At 51.9% G+C, this 21,500-nt stretch overlaps 1 protein-coding gene across 1 annotated transcript in view; it reads left to right on the top strand.

Annotated features, from left to right (window-relative positions):
• Positions 1-21,500, top strand: part of KPNA6 (karyopherin subunit alpha 6) — a 625,915-nt gene that overhangs the window by 480,520 nt on the left and 123,895 nt on the right. The window contains exons 10-12 of the mRNA XM_069622491.1: positions 147-225; positions 847-972; positions 1,077-1,204. Coding sequence (XP_069478592.1) covers positions 147-225; positions 847-972; positions 1,077-1,204 — 333 coding nt within the window. The remainder of the gene's footprint in view (positions 1-146; positions 226-846; positions 973-1,076; positions 1,205-21,500) is intronic.

Raw genomic sequence — 21,500 nt, 5'->3', positions numbered from 1 at the left:
TTCTCCATCTCCTGTCCTCCTCCACCTCCCCCTCCTCGTTATTGCTCCTATTGCTTAGCTTCCATTGCTACCTGATAATCTGATGGTCCCTTTCTAGATAACCATCTCTTCCTGCACTCTGGCTTCCTCTCTGTTCTATATTGCAGGCACAATGACTACAAAGTTGCGTCACCAGCCTTGCGAGCGGTGGGGAACATTGTGACCGGTGACGACATTCAGACCCAGGTGAGTGTGGAGCCAAACTTTTAAGTTCTCAGGCTTATTGAGATGAAAGATATTTGCATGAGAGGTGGTCAATCATATCGGTTCACTGCTGGTGCCAGTTGGTGCTATCAGCCGTCTGCAACACTGAGTTGATGCACCCCAATTAGACGCTTTGGTGCTCCTAGTGCAGCAGTGGCTGCATGCGTGAAGTCTTTGACGGCTCCAGTGTAGAAACAGCTCCCATTGCAGCACTGGTTTAAAGCAGCTCTGCATTGCTTGCATCATTCTGCAGCACTGGATTAGTACAGCTTTTTGTGCATTTTGGGAAGGGGGTATATATTGTATCCATGCTCGCTGCACTCTATGCAGTTCATGGTTTCTTTTCTGGTAATCTGGTGGGGAAGCAATTTGAATGCTTGTTCATTGTGAACGTGAGCACCCCGAGTCCTTAGGGCGTGTTGGCGCAATATAAACATTCTATAGAATAGATTTGTTGTAGATTGTGTGTGGGTGGACCCAGGGTGCATTGATTTTCTATGCATTTCATTTGTGTGTGTTCGGAAGGTGACGGGAAGAGGTAGCTTTGATGTTTGGGTTAGATTGTGCTGTGCTCCTTGATTGATAACTTCCTCTGACCATTAGGTGATCATGAACTGCTCCGCCCTGCCTTGCCTCTTGCATCTACTGAGTAGCCCTAAGGAGTCGATACGTAAGGAAGCCTGTTGGACTATCTCGAACATCACTGCTGGGAACCGTGCACAGATCCAGGTATGCTTACTGAGGTGTGTGTTGGGTGGACCCAGTGGGCTTTACACACAAACTCTTGCTCATAAAGTCTTCTTTTTATCGATAATACTTTGCTTGCATTACAGGCTGTTATAGATGCCAACATTTTCCCAGTCCTCATTGAGATTCTGCAGAAAGCTGAATTCCGCACGAGAAAAGAGGCTGCCTGGGCCATCACCAACGCCACGTCGGGAGGGACTGCTCTTCAGATCAGGTACAGATGGTTGACCACTATACGCACTTGCACTCATTCTGAATAGGCAGTGGCTGGAATAATGTGTTAGCCAAATTGTGCAGACAACTAAAGCAAATAAACATGGGATTAAATTCCCTCTACTGCATGTTGTAAGGATATCCCAAGATGCCAAGGAGTCTAGTGACAAAATAGAAGAACAGGGATGAAGACAGGATTCCTGTATAAGATCACAGAACTCTCTGGTGACTTGCAATATTCTTTTTACATGTAGTAAGGGATATTTTATTCTTTAAAACACAAGGCCATTCACTGCTATCTCCTTTAATATCTGGCCTCTTGCTTAGTATATTGTCTTCTAATTGCTGATAAATATAATCAGCATAGCATCTGTTTGGAATGAAAAAAACAATGAGCAGCGTTTAATGTGTTTAGAAAAATAGTTTAAGCAGTTTAATAAAATGCATCTAAAAAACCTTTCATTGTTTGCTTCAAAATACGTCAAATCCAGATACTTGCCATCAATATTAACTACAGCTGTACACAAAATAAAGCTCCTGCCATAAAGCCTTTTTGCTCAGTGTCACAGAAAGCTTTTCACTGCTTTTATTGCTGCAGTGGTAGCTTGGATTCTGCCTGTTCTTTGGTGGCTCAAGCAACAGGCACTGTGATGCCACAACTGAAGTGTAATGACCGATTACAGAGAGGAATGGTGTGATTTACTTGTCACAGGTACCCGGCGAGGGAGGCCGGGTGGGGTGGGGTATGACAGCCGTACAGCCAATGAAGAGGCTCAGAACAGGGTCTTTACAACACTGGGAAAGAACCAGCTCAGAACCTCCTCAGAGCAGCTGGCCGCCATCTTCCCTCACCGGGTTGAAGGTAAGTGCGCTTCTCTTTCCCCCAACCACCTTTTCCACACATTTAGGCCCCACTAAATCCTCCCCACTTGCCTTCTGCTTCCTTGTCCCTTGCTGGTGCCAGGTACGGTAGTGTTCCCGGTGTGTCTGACACCCGAATGGCGCCATGGAAAGGGAGAAAGGGCTACATGTAGTTCATTCTCCCCGATCCATGGTGGGGCCATCTTTCTTTGTAGTTTTTAGCGTGAGTTTAGAAACGACAAATGCACGGTCTCTCAACTTGTGCTAAAACAATAGTAGTAACCAGGTACAATGTGCCAGGGTACTAATATCAGTAGAACCCACGGACGGGGCCATTACCAGTCTGGTAATTCCCCAGGGCTTTCGAAAATGCCCTTGTTTCGTTCAGGCCTGTAACTGACATTGCAGGGCTTTACCAGACCGGTAATGCCCCCCCATCACAGGTTCTATTGTTTAATTAGTGATGTCACAACTAGCCGTAATAAGAACATTATCTAAACAATTGTTTATGGGTATTGCTGGCTTCCATGCATTATTCTAGGACTGGGGTATGCAACCTTTGGCTCACCACATTTTTTGGACTACCTCTCCCATTAGCTCTAGCTAGCGAAGTCAATGGTAAGAGATTTGGGGAGTCGGTCCAAAACATCTGGAGAGCCACTTGTTGCAGACTCCCGTTTTCTTTCTCAACAAGATTTTATTTTGATGTTTTTCACTCTGCTTAGAATCACATGCTGTGCATAGTCCGACATCCAGTGGTAACCGCAGAGTATTGCATCTTGTCTTTCTAGAATCGAAAGGGGACGTCAACATGGGCGTGCTTGCAACACTATCCCTACGTGACGTGTAGTGTACCCAAGATCCCTCACGCGTCGAGGTCCCTCAGATTGTTTTTTTCCGCCCAGATAACTGGTCGCCCTTATGCAGAGTTCGTAAAGAACATTGCTACTGTCCAACGACCTTTGGTCGAATTATTCTAAAGAAATATTCAATATCAGAGCTTCCGTCCCTTGTCTCGACGGCTGTTCCAGTTTCCACCGAAGACCTGCGAGATTCGACGGAAGGTGATCCTGTCGGCATTGCCGACCACGTGGCCGGGCCTTCGCCGGCCTATACAGTAGGGAGAGTGGGGTCGGGGTGGACATTTCTTTTTAAACTGAAAATGCCTTTCCATTTCTTCCCTCTTTCCCAGTTGGTCTTGGTCACTCTGCGTAACCTCCGCTATGGAGAGGACTCATTTAGATTTTGCCCTATTTGTAAGGACAAATTCTCCTGGAAGGACAAGCACAGACGGTGTAACCAGTGCTTGCTGCTTGATCATAAAGAGGAAGGGTTTGCGGCCTGTAAGCTCCTCCGCCACAAGACTTTGAAGGAGCGTAGAATAAAACGGTGGGCTGCCTACGGTATGTCCAAGGCCGGGACTTCTCCCACTACCACCGAATGCGACGACGGCAAGAGTGACTATCAGGTCTCCAAACCGGAGGTTGTTGACCTTTCGACGGAACGCTCACATTCCATATCGTCTGTCCCCGGCCCTGATGAGAACGGCGTAAGCCCTGCTATGGGGAAGTAACACCCCGGCGACAAAGACAGACCCGTTCAATGACACTAAGCACACAACCCCCCTAGCCTTATTGTACATTGAAAAAGTCTTCGGCGCCGGTACTTCCGGTGATACCCGCTGATAGTTCGGCAGCCCTCCCCGCAGCCGCATGTGTGCCTAGCGACTGGGCAGTCCAAGACAAAGGGCGCAACCCCCAAAACACACTTCATTTGACACACATCATTGGAAGGCTTACGGCGATGATAAACATAGGAAAGATGAGACCTTACCACCGCCGAAAATTCTGGCACTGCCGGAAAAGGTGGCCGATAAAGGCAAAGCCTCGATTCCGCCGAAACAGACTCCCTTACAACAGTCAGATGTACCTACGCGCCTAACAACCGGTGAGGACGTTGAGGTGAGCCCGGCAAGGATTATGGCCGCCGATTCACATAAACTGCAGTCTAGGTACTCTCAAAGTCTCCGAAAGACCCAAAGATCCGCCGAGATCTAAGGATAGTGTTCAGAAGTCGAGGAAAGGGCACAGGGAATACACCACTTTCGTCAGCCCTGCCAGAGGATTTCTCTGAGGGAGAGGAAGGACTTTCTTTGACGTTAAGGCACAGAGCTCTAAGTTTTTCGACGGAAGAGGGTGCTGAGGACACTTTTTCGATGGAAGACTGAGACATCTTTACACCCCTGAACTGTTCTAGATCGTCAATCTGGACTATGGAAAAGTTTGAGGACTGCATGGAGAGGCTGGACAAGTTTGTTTTCACGGGCAGAACAACCTACACTACGCAGGGCAAGGCATGAACGCCCTGCTAACACTAGATCTAAATTTCCAAGGCTTTTTGGCCCCTCTTTAGAAGGGGACATATATAATTATGCCTAGAAAACATTCTACCAGTTAGGGTACAGGAGAATCCTTTTTATAACGAGGAGGAACATGAGCCCATTGGAGATGATCCCATTGAGGATGATCCTATTGAAGGCTGGGTGGAGGAGCCAGATGTGGGTGACACTCAACCATGGCAGTCCGCAGAGCCACAAGACCCAGACCCAGATATTCTGGCCTTGGACTCTCCTTAGAACACCCCTACAAGAAATCCTTCTCCTATTGATGATCAACTGACATTTAATGTAATGCTACGTAAAGCAGCTGATCACTTTAAAATTGCCACTGAAGAGGCAGCACCTGAAGCCGTCTTAGTTGAGGATATGCTCAAAGAGAAGCCGCCAACCAGCCAAGCCATCCCTCTACTCAATTCAATTAAAAAACGCCTTTCTCCATCTGTCTACACCGGCTCTTACGAGGGGTGTAAACCCAAGAATTGAAAAACATTTCTGCCCCTCTCCATCAGACCCTCTATATATTAGAGGTCATTCCAACCCAGATTCTTTGGTAGTCACTACCACAAGGAAAAGAGCAGGGGTCCCTTCATCAACAGATGAGGCTCCCCCTGACAAAGAATGGAAAAGACTTTATGCCCTGTGTAAGAGGGTTACCACAGCAGCAGCGTACTCCACGCGTTTCGCCAATAACATGTTACGCTCACCTGGTTCCACGGGGACGCCACCCAGCAGTTGGGATTCAGGTATCCTTCTCTGCGGTTCCCAGGTGTGACCAGTGGGAGGGTTCTACCTGGAATACAGGTGGGCAATGTTCAAGACTGGGCAAATGGGGTAAACAGTCCCCCACCACCCCGTATTCTCGCAGCCCCACTGGACCTCTCCTCACCTTGTTTTTAATGCAGGTGTGTTCTCCGTCCTGCCTTCTTGGCAGGGTCGTGTTGCTCTTGGTGGGCGTTTGCGATCGAGTTACTTCACTGATGCCGGTCCGCTTTCAGTCTTTCAGGTAGGTCTTATTGCTGTGCTATATTATTGTCCTTGCATGCCTTTTCGGTTTAACTAATGTCTTTTCTCTTCCTTAGGTGCGCCGAAGTCCAATATGTGGCATAGACTGAATTGGGTCTCGCCGGTAAGTAATGGCGTTTTTAGAGTGCCTTGATGGCGGTGAGTAGGCGCTAAGCGAAGTGCTATGATGCCTTGCCTCTTGCTAACCTGTTGTCTCGTATTCCCACAGATCGCGGTGATCACCCGGTGCATGGAATTCCTGAGGCGATGCTGGTCGAGGAGCGGCTTGCGAGGTAAGCTTTCGGCACCGTTCATTAAATTGTAAAAATGTCTAATACCTTGTTTCTTCCTTTTTTGCAGGTCTGTTGGTTCGGGAGGAGCGCTGGTTCCAGGATGCTGATCTCAAGAGCCGTAGACAGCTAACAATAAAATTACAGGTAAGCTGCTGCTGCTAACGATGTCCTTTTTCTCCTTTACAGATGCTGTTCTTCCGAGGTTTGCGGGTGCAGCTGAACACAATGAGCGTCACGTTGCAGAATTGCAAAGTAACGCAAAGCGTGTTATCCCAGTTGGGTGTGGTTTAAATAGCTTCAAGAAAGTAGTCCAGGTAAAATAGTTCCTATGGTACCACACCCAAAAATACTATACCGCATAGCTTGGTTCCAAGTAGCCAAGATATGTGGATGCCTCCATGTTGATTGACACTGAAATAAAGTCGTTCCCAATACAAGTCCTTTATCAAGTATGAGCCTGGTGCCAAAGGCGCCAGGACTGGCCTCAAGAAGGCCTAGGCCAAGGATGCCTGGTTTTAGTGGAGACCCTTCCTGGCCCATGTGCTTGCCAGGGGGTCTTCTGGATGGGGGTCGTGACATAACACTACTCTATTGGCTAGTTACGCAGATGCGCAAGGGGCTTTAATACAAGGCCTACAAGAGGCTCCAGAACCTCTACAGACCCGCCTACTTTCCACAGTATCTGAAGGGTAGGCAAGTTAACCAAAGTATTTTAAAGAACACTTTGGATTCTGCTGAGACAGCTAGCCGAGCCCTTGCTTAAGGCATTCTCCTCAAAAGACACGCGTGGCTTCGTAATTAAGGGTTTAAACCTGAAACACAAGCGTCTCTTATAAACAAACCAGTGGAGGAATCCAACTTGTTTGGGAAGGCGGTCGATGAGGCCTTAGAGACCGCGAAAAAAGAACATGAGTTTGGACCAAATTACTCAGACTTTCCACAAGGAAAGGATTTGGAAACGGAATGTTTTTTCGTGGCCAACGCTCCACTCACCAACAATATCGTTCAGGAAACTACTGGAACTCTCCACAGGGAACCAATTCTTACAATACCCAATACCCCCAAAGGGGACAGCGGCATGGTAAGGGAAGAGGCAGGAAACCGACCCCCAGAGGTTCTCCTGCCTTAGGCTCCAAATGACTCGAAGATTCGGGTCCCCTCCCATGCCTCTCCGGTCAGGGGCCGACTGACAACATTCCTGAAAGCATGGGAGGGAATAACCACGGACCAGTGGGTACTAAAAACCAAAGCCCACGGGTACTGTGTAGAGTTCAACCAATCCCAGTGCTCCACGTCAACGAAGACTAACACCAGAACATCTTCGTTTACTTCAAAAAGTCGAGATACTGGAACAAAGGGAGCCATAGAGATCGTACCTCTATCACAGGTAAAGGAGGGTATTTATTCAGTGTACTTTCTTGTACCCAAAAAGGATATACCATGCATCCTGTTCTAGATCAGCGAACATGGTCACCCTGCAGGTAGTAATTCCTCTGCTCACACAGGGATTAAATGCCAACTTTGGATATGAAAGATGCATACTTTCCTATTTCAATTTTGCCAGCGCACCAAAAATACCTCCGGTTTATGATAAAGGACAAACATTATCAGTTCAAGGTACTACTCTTCGGCATAGCATCTGCCCCAAGTGTATTTACAAAGGGACTAGCAGTAACTGCAGCACACCTGCACAGGCAATCCATTCCAGTTTATCCTTACGACGACTGGCTCATAACCGGGGACTCCTACGAAACATGCCTGTCAAATACCCAAAAGACGATATAGCTTTTATTCAGCATGGGCTTCTCCATCAACGAGAGGAAATCCAGCCTAGACCCCAGTCAAGTCAAACAATTCCTAGGGGCTCGAATACAAAGGACTGCCTCGTCTTCCCCTCCAACGAGAGAGTTCAAAACATGCTGTTTCAAATCCCTCACTATGTAGCCAGTCGAGAGGTAACGGATTTAGTAGTGGTCTCGCCAGCCCTAGTTCTCTGGCTGCTGTGGCAGCCGAGGGAAAACCTCTTGAAAGAAAATCCTTTATCACCCCCACAGTGGAAGCCACTCTTGACTACGGATGCCTCCCTCACAGGGTGGGGAGCCCACCTGCTCCAACAGACAGCAAGCAGAGTGTGGTCCCCAGACATGGCGTCCAACCACATAAGCCTGCTGGCAGTGTTCAAGGCACTGAAGGCTTTCGAAACACAACTACAGGGAAAGACTAGTCTAATCCTTACAGACAGCACCACGGCCATGTACTGTCTGAACAAGCAGGGAGGCACTCATTCTCCAGGGCTGTCCAAACTGTCCCAGAACATTTGTAAGTGGGCTCTCAAATGCTCTCAAATGCAGCATGTTCCTGTTATCACATGTTCCAGGGGAACTCAATCTTCTGGCAGACGTTCTCAGCAGAGACTTTCTGTTGCCTAGGGTGTACCAATGGCGATTACACGGAGACATTGTCGCCAACGTTTTCGCACAATGGGGTTTTCCAGAGATCGATCTGTTCACGACCCTGGAGAACACCCAATGGCAAGATTACGCCTCCATATACCCCCAGAACCGATCCAAGGGGAACAGGCTCTGTATAACATGGTCAGGGAAATTTGTCTACGCTTCCCCTCCGCCCCCCCGACTCCCCTTCTCAACAAGATTGCGCACAAGATGTACCAGGAAGCAGTCACAATGATACTGGTGGCCCCCATGTGGGCTCGCCAATCCTGGTTCGCTCAGCTGATGGAGATGTCCCTATCTCCTCCAGTCAAACTCCCTTGCCCGTACAACATGTCGCAAGACAGAGGTGAGACGCTTCACCCATGCCCGCAGACATTGAACTTGGCGGCCTGCCTCCTGAGGGCATAGAATTCGGTCACCTGCAGCTCCCTCAGAGATGTATGGACATCCTCAGGGAAGCAAGGAAACCTAACGCTAGATTCTACTATGCTAGTTAATGGAAACGGTTCGTCATATGGTGTAACTCAAGAAGCATCAACCCTATCGACTGCTCTCCCACTCACATTGTCCTATACTTAACTCTTACTTGACTCAGGCTTAGTCATCTACTCAATAAAGGTGCATTTAGCGGCACTTTCAGCTTATACAACATCTCAACAGAAAGTGTCATGGTGGAAAATACCTGTAATTAAGGCTTTCATTGAAGGAGTAAAAAGAATTCACCATCCCATTTCCAAACCAGCTCCTGGATGGGACCTAAATGTGGTATTAACTAGACTTATGGGAGCTCCTTTCGAGCCCTTGCATAAACTAAGTCTTACGAACCTCACCCTCAAGACTGCATTTTTAATAGCAATCATCTCAATTAGGAGGGTAAGTGAACTGCAGGCATTATCTATTCTAGACCCCTTTCTAACAGTTCACAAAGACAAGGTGGTTTTGTGCACACACCCTAGATTTGCACCTAAATTCATTTCCAAGTTCCTTGTGGACCAGTCAATAGAGCTACCAATGTTGTTTCAGAATCCCTCAAGCCTGGAGGAAAGAACCCTACACACACTGGATGTATGCAGAGCTGTCACGTTCTATATGGAAAGAACTCGTCCAGTAAGGAAAACTAATCAGTTTTTCGTGTCAATGGCCACAGGAAAAGGAGATGCAGTCTCCAAATCCACTATTTCTAGATGGATTGTCAATTGCATTACACTCTGTTTCTCTCTTGCTAATAGAGAAATGCCCTTCAAGCCTAGAGCACATTCCACTCGAGGCATGGGCGTCCATAGCATTAATTGCAAATGTTCCTCTTCAGGTTGCCGCTTTTGCAAATGGACTTGAGTTCTGTACACACCTTTACAAAAACACTCTCTTGCCTAGACACTCATTCTAGGTCTGATTCTCAGGTGGACAGGCAGTACTAAGACATCTTTTCACTACTGGTCCTTCTCGCAACCCACCTCCAACTCCGGGTACTGCTTGCTAGTCTATGCACAGCATGTGATTCTAAGCAGATTAAGAAGCATCAGAAGACATGCATTACTTACGGTAAAAGCATTTCTGATGGTTGTATCTGCTTAGATTGACATGCGCCCACCCTTCCTCCATGCTCGGACGGAAGGGACATAGACGTCTTACTACTTTTTCTCTTTTCTGTACTCCCGATAGTCCTAGGCTCCTCTCTTGGCAGAAAAAATACAATTGGAGGGACCTCGACGCGTGAGGGATTTTGGGTACAGTATACGTCACGTAGGGCTAGTGTTACAGGCACGCCCATTTTGATGTCCCCTTTCGATTCTTAAAAGATAAGATGCAATACTCTGCGGTTACCACTGGATGTCGGACTATGCATAGCATGTGAATCCAAGCAGATACAACCATCAGAAATGCTTTTACAGTAAGTAAAGCATGTCATAGTGCAACGGTTGTGCTATTGCAGCCTGGGGAAGAGGCGCCTGTGTTCATGAAAGCTACTAATCGAAAGGCATGGAGTTAGCATGATCAGTACTGGTCATTGGGCCGGCTCTCGGCAGATCCAAGATCCGGCACCAGGAATGGAGCCGGATCTCGGGATCCGGCCAGAGTCAGCCGCCCAAGACCATGAACCGCGATGGAATAGATAAAAATTAAATTTTTAAAAAAAGAAAGAAAAGCGCACGCGATGGCAGCAGGGCTGGCCTTTGGGCAGGCCAGGCGACTGTGGCGCCAAGCCCCCTCAGGGCGCCATTAGCCCCCTGCCAGCCAGCACTGGGGAGTCTTTCTAAGGCTCCCCCAAGCTGAGAGAAGGCGCTGCAGGCGCCCTTTTCTTATTAAATGCACCTGGGTCACATGAGCCCCCCCTCTGGACACTCGATGGGATCCTGGGAGGGTCTGAACTGAAACAGTGAAAGATCTGCCATAATGTGCATATGTGTGGACATCATCGGACGCAACAAGGAGTTAAGTCAGCCTTTGATTCTCGGGTGCGTCGTGGGAGGTTGCATTACAAGAAGTTAGTGTGTGATGTGCATTTGAATGGTTCGCATTTCCACTATGACTGCTTTGTTTGCAAAGCCTACACTGAGTCGCTTCTACCGACTCCGCATTTTTGCAGATGGGGCGCAGCAAAAGAAAACGTTGTGCCCAAGGTCACAAGATTTATTAATAGGCTGTGAAGCTGGGATTTAAACCCAGTCAATTAGCTCGCTCTGGCTGGTAAAACTATTAATTAAAACATGCCCGCATGGCATGTGTTAATGCGCATAGAAGACTGCTCTACATAAAGACTGTGTGATGCTCCTGAAGGTGCGCAGGGAGGGCAGGGGCGCCAATTCGGGCAGGGCGCTGCTGCTGCCAAGGCCGGCGGCCCTGGGCGGCAGCATTGCCTTTTACTGCGGCTTTGGCACTGGTGAGTAATGCACAATACTCGCTACATGTACAACTGATTGTACATGTAGCGACCATTGGGCATTACACACTAGTGCCAAAAGCGAGCATTGTGCATTACACACCAGTGCCAAAGCCGCGGTAAAAGGTAATGCTGCCGTCGCGGGTGTTTATTTATTTTTTTATTTTTAAGTATTCCAGCATTGCTGGATGTCCACTATGAGCCCCGCCCCCTCTAGACCACGCCCCCTCAGGCACAGCCCATCACCAAACTCCTCCCCCACCACGCCCCTGTGTTGTGGGATCCCCCACTACATTTTTTCCATTTCCACCACTGAGCATGATGAAGGTATTTTGTCTGAAATGTCTGTCGGACACAGCCACACAAGACGCATATGCTGCCAGTAACTACCATCTGTAAACCATCACCTGGTCAAGTGTACGCCGATCGAGCTCTGTGCAAACCATCTCATTCCGACTCATCCAGGCAATGTGACCACGCCCCCCATATTGAACAGTAGAGCTTAAGGGAGCACACGGCCCCCAAGAGGATCAGGAGACCTCTTCTCACTGCAGGCGCAGTGCTCTGCAGTGGAGTGAAGCTGGAGGTTCCTCCTTCAATAAGGTAGGCCTTTGTGCTCGCTCTACCTTCTTTGTGGATACAGGCATTTATTCACTAGAAACAGCGCGATAGCGTGCGCTTTGCCTGCCTACCCCAAACAAAATTCCATTTTGCAAGAAGCTACTCCATTCGTTTGGTAGTCATCTGCGACCCTTTTGTTTGTATCCGGAATCTGCCGTTCAAAGATGGCCGCCCGCAGCTTCTAGGCTCTGCCTTCTCCCTGCCTGAGTCCACCCAGGCTGATAGGGGCTCACCACTGGCTGCTAATCACCTTATCTCAGCCAACCACCGACCTGCAGGCGCAAGCCGGCATCTGCACGAAGGCGTGCACAAAGGCTGATCCCCTGTCCTAGCGTGTCATCGCCTGCTCACTTGCCAGGACGCCTGTTCGTTGCCGCAGCACAAAGGAACATGAAGGTACTAGAAGAGTGCACCCTCCTATTGGACTCTCATCCCACTCGCGTCCTGCTCCTCATTTCGTAACATTTCATGACTGACCTTACTTCCGCTAACGGAGCTATTAGCAATTGTTCTGCATGAGATAAAATGCATACCGCTACTTGAGTCTTGCCCGACCTACCGCACTAACATGCTCCGCCTACCTGTACTATAACTGGCCTGTATACCTAGAAATAATGTACATGCATCTTCCATTGGTTTAGCCTCTGCGAACTGCGTGCCCACGTTAACGTTGCATGTCAATTTCCCATCTGCACTGAGTGCGTTTCAAATGTTAACACGTTGATACCAAAGTTGTACTCCGCCTCTGCGCCATTCGTCTAGTGTTTTAATGCATAGTTGATCTAGGTACCGACAACCCGCTCTATTTTGGTCCCTTGACTCCCCCATCTATGCTAATAGACTTACCACGCATCGACTCTCTTCCTCATCCTCTGCTAATGCCACCTATTACCCCTAACGCTTTTAAATGTTCTTTTCTATTACTTGAAGGCACTGTATGAGGCTGCTTGTTGCTTACTGTTCTATCACCTGCATATGTCTGTACTACTCATCCCTAGCCCGTAACGCTTTGTGTCTGGGAGTTCCTGCATACTACTAAGTGGCCAGCAGACTCTAGGTACGTTGTATGAGAACAGTTTTAGCCTAAGGTACTAAACTGTATGTTGTATTCTGTCCCTGTCCCCGCGTTTAGCATTACCATAACACAGCACAACTAGCCCCTCCATGCTCACTTAATCTATAGTCTCATTCCCATACCTGCATGAGCTCGAGCTGCTTCTCAGTTGAGTATGCACACGTATGCACTATGTTGCTACACCACTAACATCTAGGCTTGCCGCCACGCTCGACTAGCCTAGCCTACTCCTAGACTCAAACTACTTATACTGACCACTGTGTGCGGCGCTTGCTCTCCTCGCATACCCTGCTGTGCCTTGCTGCACCACCACAGTCCCATCTGCGTGAGACCCAATCTGATCCCGTGTGACCTATCTCGTAGGTATCTCACCTGGGCATCTAGCACTACCATCACGCACATTAGTGTGCTCCATATACTGTACTACACTCTGGCCTTACAGGTGTAACGCTCACCTGATTCCCACGGAGGCGCTGATCCCGGCTGGGCTGCTATCGTTTCTTCAATTGAGAAGCGTAGAGCTCGGACGACTCTCAGGACTGGGCTTCCTCTTATCGAATGTCTGACTTGCAGGGTAAGTTTTCTGCAGGTGGAAGAAAAAGGGTTAATCACTGTTTGATGGGATTCCTTCTCCCACCAATCGCCAGTTTCTCCCACAGCCTAGCTTTCTACTTGTCTCGGCGAGCTCTCACCTTAGGCGTATAATTGCTGAGCTCTCCATCCTGCGTCTGGTGCAGGGGTGCGTGGATTCCAGTTACGTCACTGGATGAGTTCAGTGTTGAGGCTCAAGTCTTTTGCGGCCTTAGTTGGCACTGGTGCTGGGATGCCGAAGAGCGATGCCGCCGCTACTGCACGAGCGGATGCCTGTAAGTATACTGTAGTCTTTAGGCTTTAAAAGATGGGCACCTCAATAATGTCCCTTTTCTTTTGTTTCAGGCCTCGGGATGCTGTGGGCGTAGTTTTCCGTTGCCGCTGCATGTGCCGATGCACGTAGGTATAATGATCGTTGGCCGCTTTTAATGGCACCTCAAATAATGTATTTTTCCTGTTTTTCAGGTGCCGGGATGCTGAGGTTGATGCGGCCGCTACTGCGCGTGCAAAAACTGGTAAGTTAAGATGAAAGCGACTGCCTTCACCCGAACCCCTTTTTAATTATGTCCTTTGCCTTTCAGGTGGAGAGAAGCTGCCAAAGAGATGGCCGCTGTTATCTCTCCGTTGCAATCATGGATGGATCAGGTAAGCGGGCGCGGCTGCGAGCGAGTTGCACTTTTCTAACCTTATGTTTATTCTTTGCAGGTTTTGCCGGTGACTGGATTCCGGGATCTGGTAAGTATTGTTCTGTGTCTTTCTTCATCCACAGGTTGCTGCGCGGAAGCTGAAGATGACTCTGGACCTGGAATGCAGGAGCCGACTCGGTGAGCGTCCTGCTGCTGCTGCAGAATAACGCGAAGCACGTGTTTTCCATCGGGCGTGGTTTAAATAGAAGAGAAGTGCTTCCAGTGTGTGTTCTTCCACCGGTTCCACCCAGGTAAGAAAAGAATTCCTGAATGGAGGGAATAGTTCCTCCCAGCCCTGATGGCTGGGGACTTCAACCAGACTGGATTGTTCTGGGTAAATATGCGGCATGGTCTGCCTCAGGTAGGCAAAAACAAAGAGGTGATGGCTGGAAGGTTTAGAATTAATCTTAACCACTGGCAATGCTCTGGGCAACCCTCCAGACCACCGTTCTTCGCCTGCCAAGCCATTACAGAAGGGAAAGACCATATGCAAATCAGGCTTGGTCCCACCCCAGAAGGGGCAGTCCAGCCCGAACTGCTAGGCCACATCCCTTCTGCACGAGACCACAAGCATCCCCAAACATGTTTCGCCCTTGTTGGGGCTCATCAGTGAGGAGTAGCTTGGGTCTCTAGGCCCAGCAGGCACGGGACCCACGTCTGGGCATACCCGTCCCACTCGGGGTGACATAGCAAAAACAAAGAGGTGATGGCTGGAAGGTTTAGAATTAATCTTAACCACTGGCAATGCTCTGGGCAACCCTCCAGACCACCGTTCTTCGCCTGCCAAGCCATTACAGAAGGGAAAGACCATATGCAAATCAGGCTTGGTCCCACCCCAGAAGGGGCAGTCCAGCCCGAACTGCTAGGCCACATCCCTTCTGCACGAGACCACAAGCATCCCCAAACATGTTTCGCCCTTGTTGGGGCTCATCAGTGAGGAGTAGCTTGGGTCTCTAGGCCCAGCAGGCACGGGACCCACGTCTGGGCATACCCGTCCCACTCGGGGTGACATAGCAAAAACAAAGAGGTGATGGCTGGAAGGTTTAGAATTAATCTTAACCACTGGCAATGCTCTGGGCAACCCTCCAGACCACCGTTCTTCGCCTGCCAAGCCATTACAGAAGGGAAAGACCATATGCAAATCAGGCTTGGTCCCACCCCAGAAGGGGCAGTCCAGCCCGAACTGCTAGGCCACATCCCTTCTGCACGACATCCCAAGCATTATTACACTGTTTATCAATATGAGCCCGGCTCCTATGACGCCGGGACTGAAACCCTTCATGAGCATGGCGCCAAAGGCGCCAGGACACGGTCCAAAGGGCCCCTGTAGGGGTCTGCTGGGTCTGGAGTAGTGGAAGGCGGGTCTGCTTCCGAGGGCGCTGGGCCAGTCCTGGCCCCTCGGGAGTAGCGCCCATGACAACAGGCTGCCTCAGTTGCTCAGTTACTCACTGCAACAACTCTCCCCCCTCTGGGCAAAACTAATTCAGCCACTTGATAGTCTGGTTTGTCTGAACCCACACCACCAGGTACTATCCAGTGTGACTCCTATAATGAGCACTGCAGCCTCCTCCACAGGCTTACACTACTCCAGTAGCCACATCAACCAATACCTTAATGACCCAGCTCTGTGGTTGGAACACTTCGCCAGGAAACCCACCCCTAACCAACCTTGTTCCCTCGCTCTTAGAAACAAGAGATTAGGCACTAGATTCTGCCTACGACACACCCGTAGCAACACCACAAAGCAAACCTCACGTGCACCACCCAGCTCACCCTCGCTCACCGCCACGTGCAAATCCACAACTACTGCGGTACAACTGCCTCTGATCAAGGGCGCCCTTATCAATGCCAGATCTCTCCCAGCACACGCACTAGACATTGTTGACCTCATCACAACCTCTGACCTTGACTTCATTGCTATATCAGAATCTTGGTTACATGCCGCATCTGGCCCCTCACTATCCTTGGCTTTACCGCCCAACTACGGCATCACGCGATGTGACCGCACCACTGCCCAAACCAGAGGCGGTGGTGTGGCCTTCATCCATAAAAACTCTCTTGGTCTAAAAGTGGCATCCGACTCCAAACTTGAATCGGCTGAATCGCTGTCAGTCAAACTATCACTAACGCCTAATCAAACAGCCACCCTCCACCTTATCTATAGGCCCCCAGGTCCGGCACCATCCTTTGTCGGTGAAATATCCACCCTCCTCCTTGACAAACCTAAAACTAATTCGCAAACTATCATCCTAGACGACCTTAATCTGGGTCTTGGTGACCCAAAAGATCCCGTTCTCCAGCATGGGGTCTGGCATGGATTCACATGCTCATGAATTCCCCGTCGTCAGGCTGGGAATCCTCGGTAAAGAAAAAACCAGTATCAGTTTCGTTTCTGATCTGTCTTTCGTAGTAATAACCAATCACTGGTCTCTGCGTCATACTGACCACAGCCAATGACTGCCCTCTACCTAAGCACCGCCTCTGGCAGCCATCTTCAGATTTTTACCGCACGTTCATGTGTTGGGATCCTCGTGCTATTGCTCTCGAGCGTTAGTGTTATTTTTTCGCGCTTTTTCACAAAAACTTCGATTCTTTCGGTCAAAAGAGCCTCAAGCTCCACCGATCCTACATCCGATCAACGGGGACCCGTGTCGGATTCATCTGTGCCCCTCAAGGGTGAAGATTTCGTCGAGCTACGCTTCAGAGGACTCCAGAAGCTTCTCAGGCCCGGTCTCGGAGATGGCCCAGGAGAAGGGAAGCTCGACGCCCGGAAAGCTGTTCAGGGCCTGCCCTGGATGCCAGCTGCAGAACGTCTTCAAGGAGGACGAACACTCTTTCTGCCTTTACTGCCTTCATGGGGACAAGACGCACGTGGAGAAGGACTGTGCGTTTTGCGGCAACATGTCGGAACGGACCATGAAGGACCGCCATCAACGTCTCGCCAGCTGGCTGGAGGGTAAGAGCCCGTCTGGCGAGAAGAAGAAGAAATCTGAGCGGTCTTCTAAGACCTTTGAGGGCGCCCCGGCGACGGGGGCCCAACATAAGGCCAAGCACCGCGAGTCCGCTGGCACCGGGAGCGCCGAACGGTCGGGCTCTACGGGCGCCAGGCAGGGCGCACCCTCCCCGGCACCATCAACCACGAGCCAACGCTCTGGGTCGGGTAAGAGGAAGGCCGAGCACCCGGCGAAGCTCCTGGAGAGACCCCGGTCGAGCTCTAAGGCAGAGGAGGAGCGTGGCAGTGCCCCCTCCCTCAAGGATAAGGCGGTGAGCGCACCTAAGGTGGTGAAGGCCTTGATCCATTCGACCAAGCCCTCTATCGAAACGGTCGCGGCGGCCCTGGCCCAGCCTGTGGAGGCTGCACCAGTGGTGGCGGCCTCGGGGCCCAGAATCTCCCTGCCTCCTCGGAGGGAGTCTTCTTTCGTGCCCATCGATAGGACCCCCGTGAAACCCTCCGTGGGGAAGAAGGGGGGGCAGGGCGTCGTCGTAGATTCGGCCTCAACCTCAGAAGAGGAACTGATCGAGGTCTTAAGCCACGGCCTAGGCGTGGAACAAGACCAGCCCGTCGGAATGGGCCCCGACGCAGGTGACGACGACGACATCGTCGAGGATACCGACGGGGCCCCTGCTCGCCCGTCGGATTCCCCTCTGCCAGCGCCGCAAGACAACTCAGCGGCCATTTTGTTGGCTATACAGTCCTTATGCTCCGAGATAAGGACGAGACTACCGTTACCGACGGAGGAACCTCTCCCGTCGGGGGATCCAGAACCGGGACCTTCTGGTGTTCCCCCTACCAAGAAAAGAAGGATTCATCCACCGCCTCCTTTTCAACCGTCGCGCCCCGTCCAGCCCTCCTCCCCGTCCACCCGAGGGGATGATACGGGGACTGACACGGCAGCGACGGGTACGGACGACGAGGCATACGACGAGGATTTTCCGTCGTCGCCTCCCACCAGGGCTTCTCCGCCCGACGAGATTGGATCGTTCCACTCAATGATCGCCAGGGCATCCGAGCTTTTCCAACTCTGCCCTGAGGAGAAGAAAAAGGAAGGCTTCCTTTACCAACGGCGCGAGACCAAGAGGAAGACGGTCCTCGCAGTGCCTCTGTTGGACGACATTTGGGATGAGGGCCTTTCCCTCCTCAAGAACCCTTCCACGACGCCAGCGAAAAGAGACCGGTACGAGAAAAAGTACCGGGTCCCGGACTCGGCCCCCCTATGCCTCCGGGCGCAGCCTACCCCGGACTCCGTCGTCTCCGCGGCAGCCAGGAAGAAAGCGGGGGGGGGTGCGGCCTCCACGTCGACTTCCCCGCCGGACGGCGAGGGAAAGAAATTGGATGCCATGGGACGCAGAGTCATCTCGTCGGCGGTGACGACGATTAAAGCGGCCAACGCCTTGGCTATCGTGGCCCGCTACGACAGGGAACTCTGGTACAAGATAGCTCCCCTGCTGGATTTTCTGCCGGACGACAAGAGGGCGGAGGCCCTTGAGATCCTGCAGGAAGGTGAGGTGGCCTCGGACCACGCCATCACCGTGGCGACGGACATCGCCGACACTGGGTTCCGCCAGATGGGCAACGGCGTTTGCCTTCGACGTCGCGGATGGCTCAAGGCTACGGACTTTCGGCAGGACGTCCAGACCAGGGTCCTGGACATGCCCTTCGACGGGAACAACCTGTTTGGGAAGACAGTGGACGATTCCCTTCAGGCCATCAAGGCGGATACTGAGACGGCCCGGGCCCTTGGAGTACTGCAGCAACGGCGGACGCCCTTTCGGAGCGGCGGAGGCAAGGGCGCCTCCAAAGGTTCCGGCGGCGGTTTCGCTTCCTACCGTCAAGCGGCCCGCTCGTCGTCGCAAGAGGCCTACAGAGGACGAGGCAAGTCTGGCGGACCCCGCCGTCGTCGCCAAGGAGGCCAAGGCGGCAAGGCCGCGTCCAAGCAGGATTGAACCGGCCGTGGGGTCGGGCCCCCACCGAAGCACCCCGGTGGGAGGCCGGCTGGCGGGCTTCGTCAGCGTGTGGGAGTCCATCTCCACCGACCGTTGGGTGCTGGACGCCCTGGCCCGGGGCCACGCGCTCGAGTTTCAAAGAAGGTGCCCGCGCGTCCCCCCCGTGGCCAGGAAAGAACTTCACGTCCCTCAACTTCTCCTGGAGGTAAAGGCGATGCTCAGAAAGGGCGCCATCGAACTCGTCCCAAAGAGGCTTCGGGGCTCCGGAGTCTACTCGCGTTACTTCCTCGTGAAGAAAAAGACGGGAGGATGGCGCCCCATCCTGGACCTGCGACGCCTGAACAAGTTCGTCAAGGCGCAGAAGTTCCGGATGGTCACCCTCCAGCACGTCCTGGGTCAGCTGGAGGAAGGAGACTTCCTATCGTCGTTGGATTTGGAGGATGCCTACTTCCACATTCCCATCCTAAAGGGGCACCGAAAATTCCTCAGATTCGTGGTCCAAGGGCGTCATTACCAGTTCAAAGCCCTTCCCTTCGGACTGCGGTCGGCACCCAGGGTTTTCACCAAGTGCCTCGCACCGGTGGCGGCGCAGCTGCGCCGCGAGGGGATTCACGTCTACCCCTACCTGGACGACTGGCTCATCCGCGCCAAGACGAGGGAGCTCGCCGTGGTTCACACGGCAAGGACCGTCCAACTCCTCACGGACCTGGGATTCTCCGTGAACTACGCCAAATCCCACCTGGTGCCCGCGCAAGTCGCACTGTTTCTGGGAGCGAGGCTCGACACAGTGTCCCTTCTGGCCTCCCCGTCGGAGGAGAGGACCAGGACCATCCTGGGCAAGGTGCAACGGATGTTGGTGGCCGACGCGGCCAAGGTGAGGTCCATCAAGTCCCTCCTCGGGATGATGTCTTCCTGCATCTACCTCATTCCCATGTGCAGGCTCCGGATGCGCCCGTTGCAAGAGTTCCTGGATGCGCGCTGGATCCAGACGACGGGCAGCTTCGAGGAAAGGATCAAGCTCGACGAGAGTTTCCGACGAGCGATACGGTGGTGGGGCACCCGCGCGCATCTGACGGCGGGCATGGACTTCCAGACCCCAGCCCACCAGGTGACTGTGACCACGGATGCCTCCCTAGAAGGGTGGGGAGCGCACACCGAAAATCTGCACGCAAGGGGACTCTGGCTCCCGACGGAGAAGTCCCTGCATATCAACGTCCTGGAGCTCCGTGCAGTGTTTTGGGCCCTCAGGTCCTTCCTTCCGTCCCTCAAGGGCAAGGTGGTGAGGATCTTCACCGACAACACCACCACCATGTTTTACATCAGGAAACAGGGCGGAACCAGGTCCCCAGCGCTGTCCAAGGAGGCGCAGGACCTGTGGCATTGGGCCGTCGCCCAAGGGATTCATCTGGTGCCGTTTCATCTGGCAGGGATAAAAAACAACATCGCCGACTCACTCAGCAGGGAGCTGCGCTCGTGCCACGAGTGGGAACTACGGCAGGATCTGGTGGATCGCCTCTTCCGACGGTGGGGCACACCCCAGATCGACCTGTTCGCGACGGCGACGAACACCAAGTACGAAGTCGCTGAACTTGCAGGCCTGGCTCCTGCAGCGCTAGAGTTTGGAGGATACGACATACCGGCCGATTGCAGAGAGGTTCTTGCAAAGGCCAGGGCGTCCTCGACTCTTAAATGCTACGGACACAAATGGAAGAGGTTTTCTGTCTGGTGCCACGCACAGAAGATTAACCCTCTACGGATTACGGCTCCCCAAGTGCTGCCGTACCTGCTGACGCTGGCCAAAGCTGGTCTGGCACACGCGTCCATCAAGATTCATCTTGCTGCGATCTCCCGATACACCAGAACCACGGGCCGGACGTCCTTGTGGTCTCATCGTCTGGTGAAAGAGTTCATGAAGGGACTGTTCAGATCGTTCCCGCCGGTGAAGGCTCCGGCCCCGGCGTGGGAGCTCAACGTGGTGCTGACCAAACTTATGGGACCTCCGTTCGAGCCTCTGCACTCGGCCCCGTTGAAGTTTCTATCGTGGAAAACAGCTTTTCTCGTGGCCATCACCTCCGCACGACGAGTGGGAGAGATCCAGGCCCTTTCCTGCAAGGCCCCGTACTTGACTTTCCACGACACGAGGGTAGTGCTCAGGACGCACCCCTCCTTCATGCCCAAGGTACCGTCGGACTTCCATCTCAACGAACCCTTGGTGTTACCTGTGTTGTTCCCGTCGCCTTCGTCGCCGGCTGAGAGGACTTTGCACTCGCTGGATGTAGCTAGAGCGCTGAAGTTCTACGTGGACCGCACGAAGGGTTTTCGGAAGACGTCACAACTCTTTGTGAACTTTGGACCTGTCAATCAGGGGAAGGCTCTCTCGAAGGCTTCCATCTCCAGATGGCTCTCCGGCTGTATCATGTGCTGTCACCGGTTGGCAAACCGACCGCTGCCTGGCCGTCCGAGAGCCCATTCCACCAGAGCGATCGCAGCTA

The sequence above is a fragment of the Ambystoma mexicanum genome, chromosome 11, assembly GCF_040938575.1.
Source record: "Ambystoma mexicanum isolate Mex_15411 chromosome 11, UKY_AmexF1_1, whole genome shotgun sequence".
NCBI classification, from domain to species: domain Eukaryota; kingdom Metazoa; phylum Chordata; class Amphibia; order Caudata; family Ambystomatidae; genus Ambystoma; species Ambystoma mexicanum.
The sequence above is the reverse complement of the archived record's forward strand: the minus strand, read 5'-3'. Positions and strand labels throughout refer to the sequence as shown.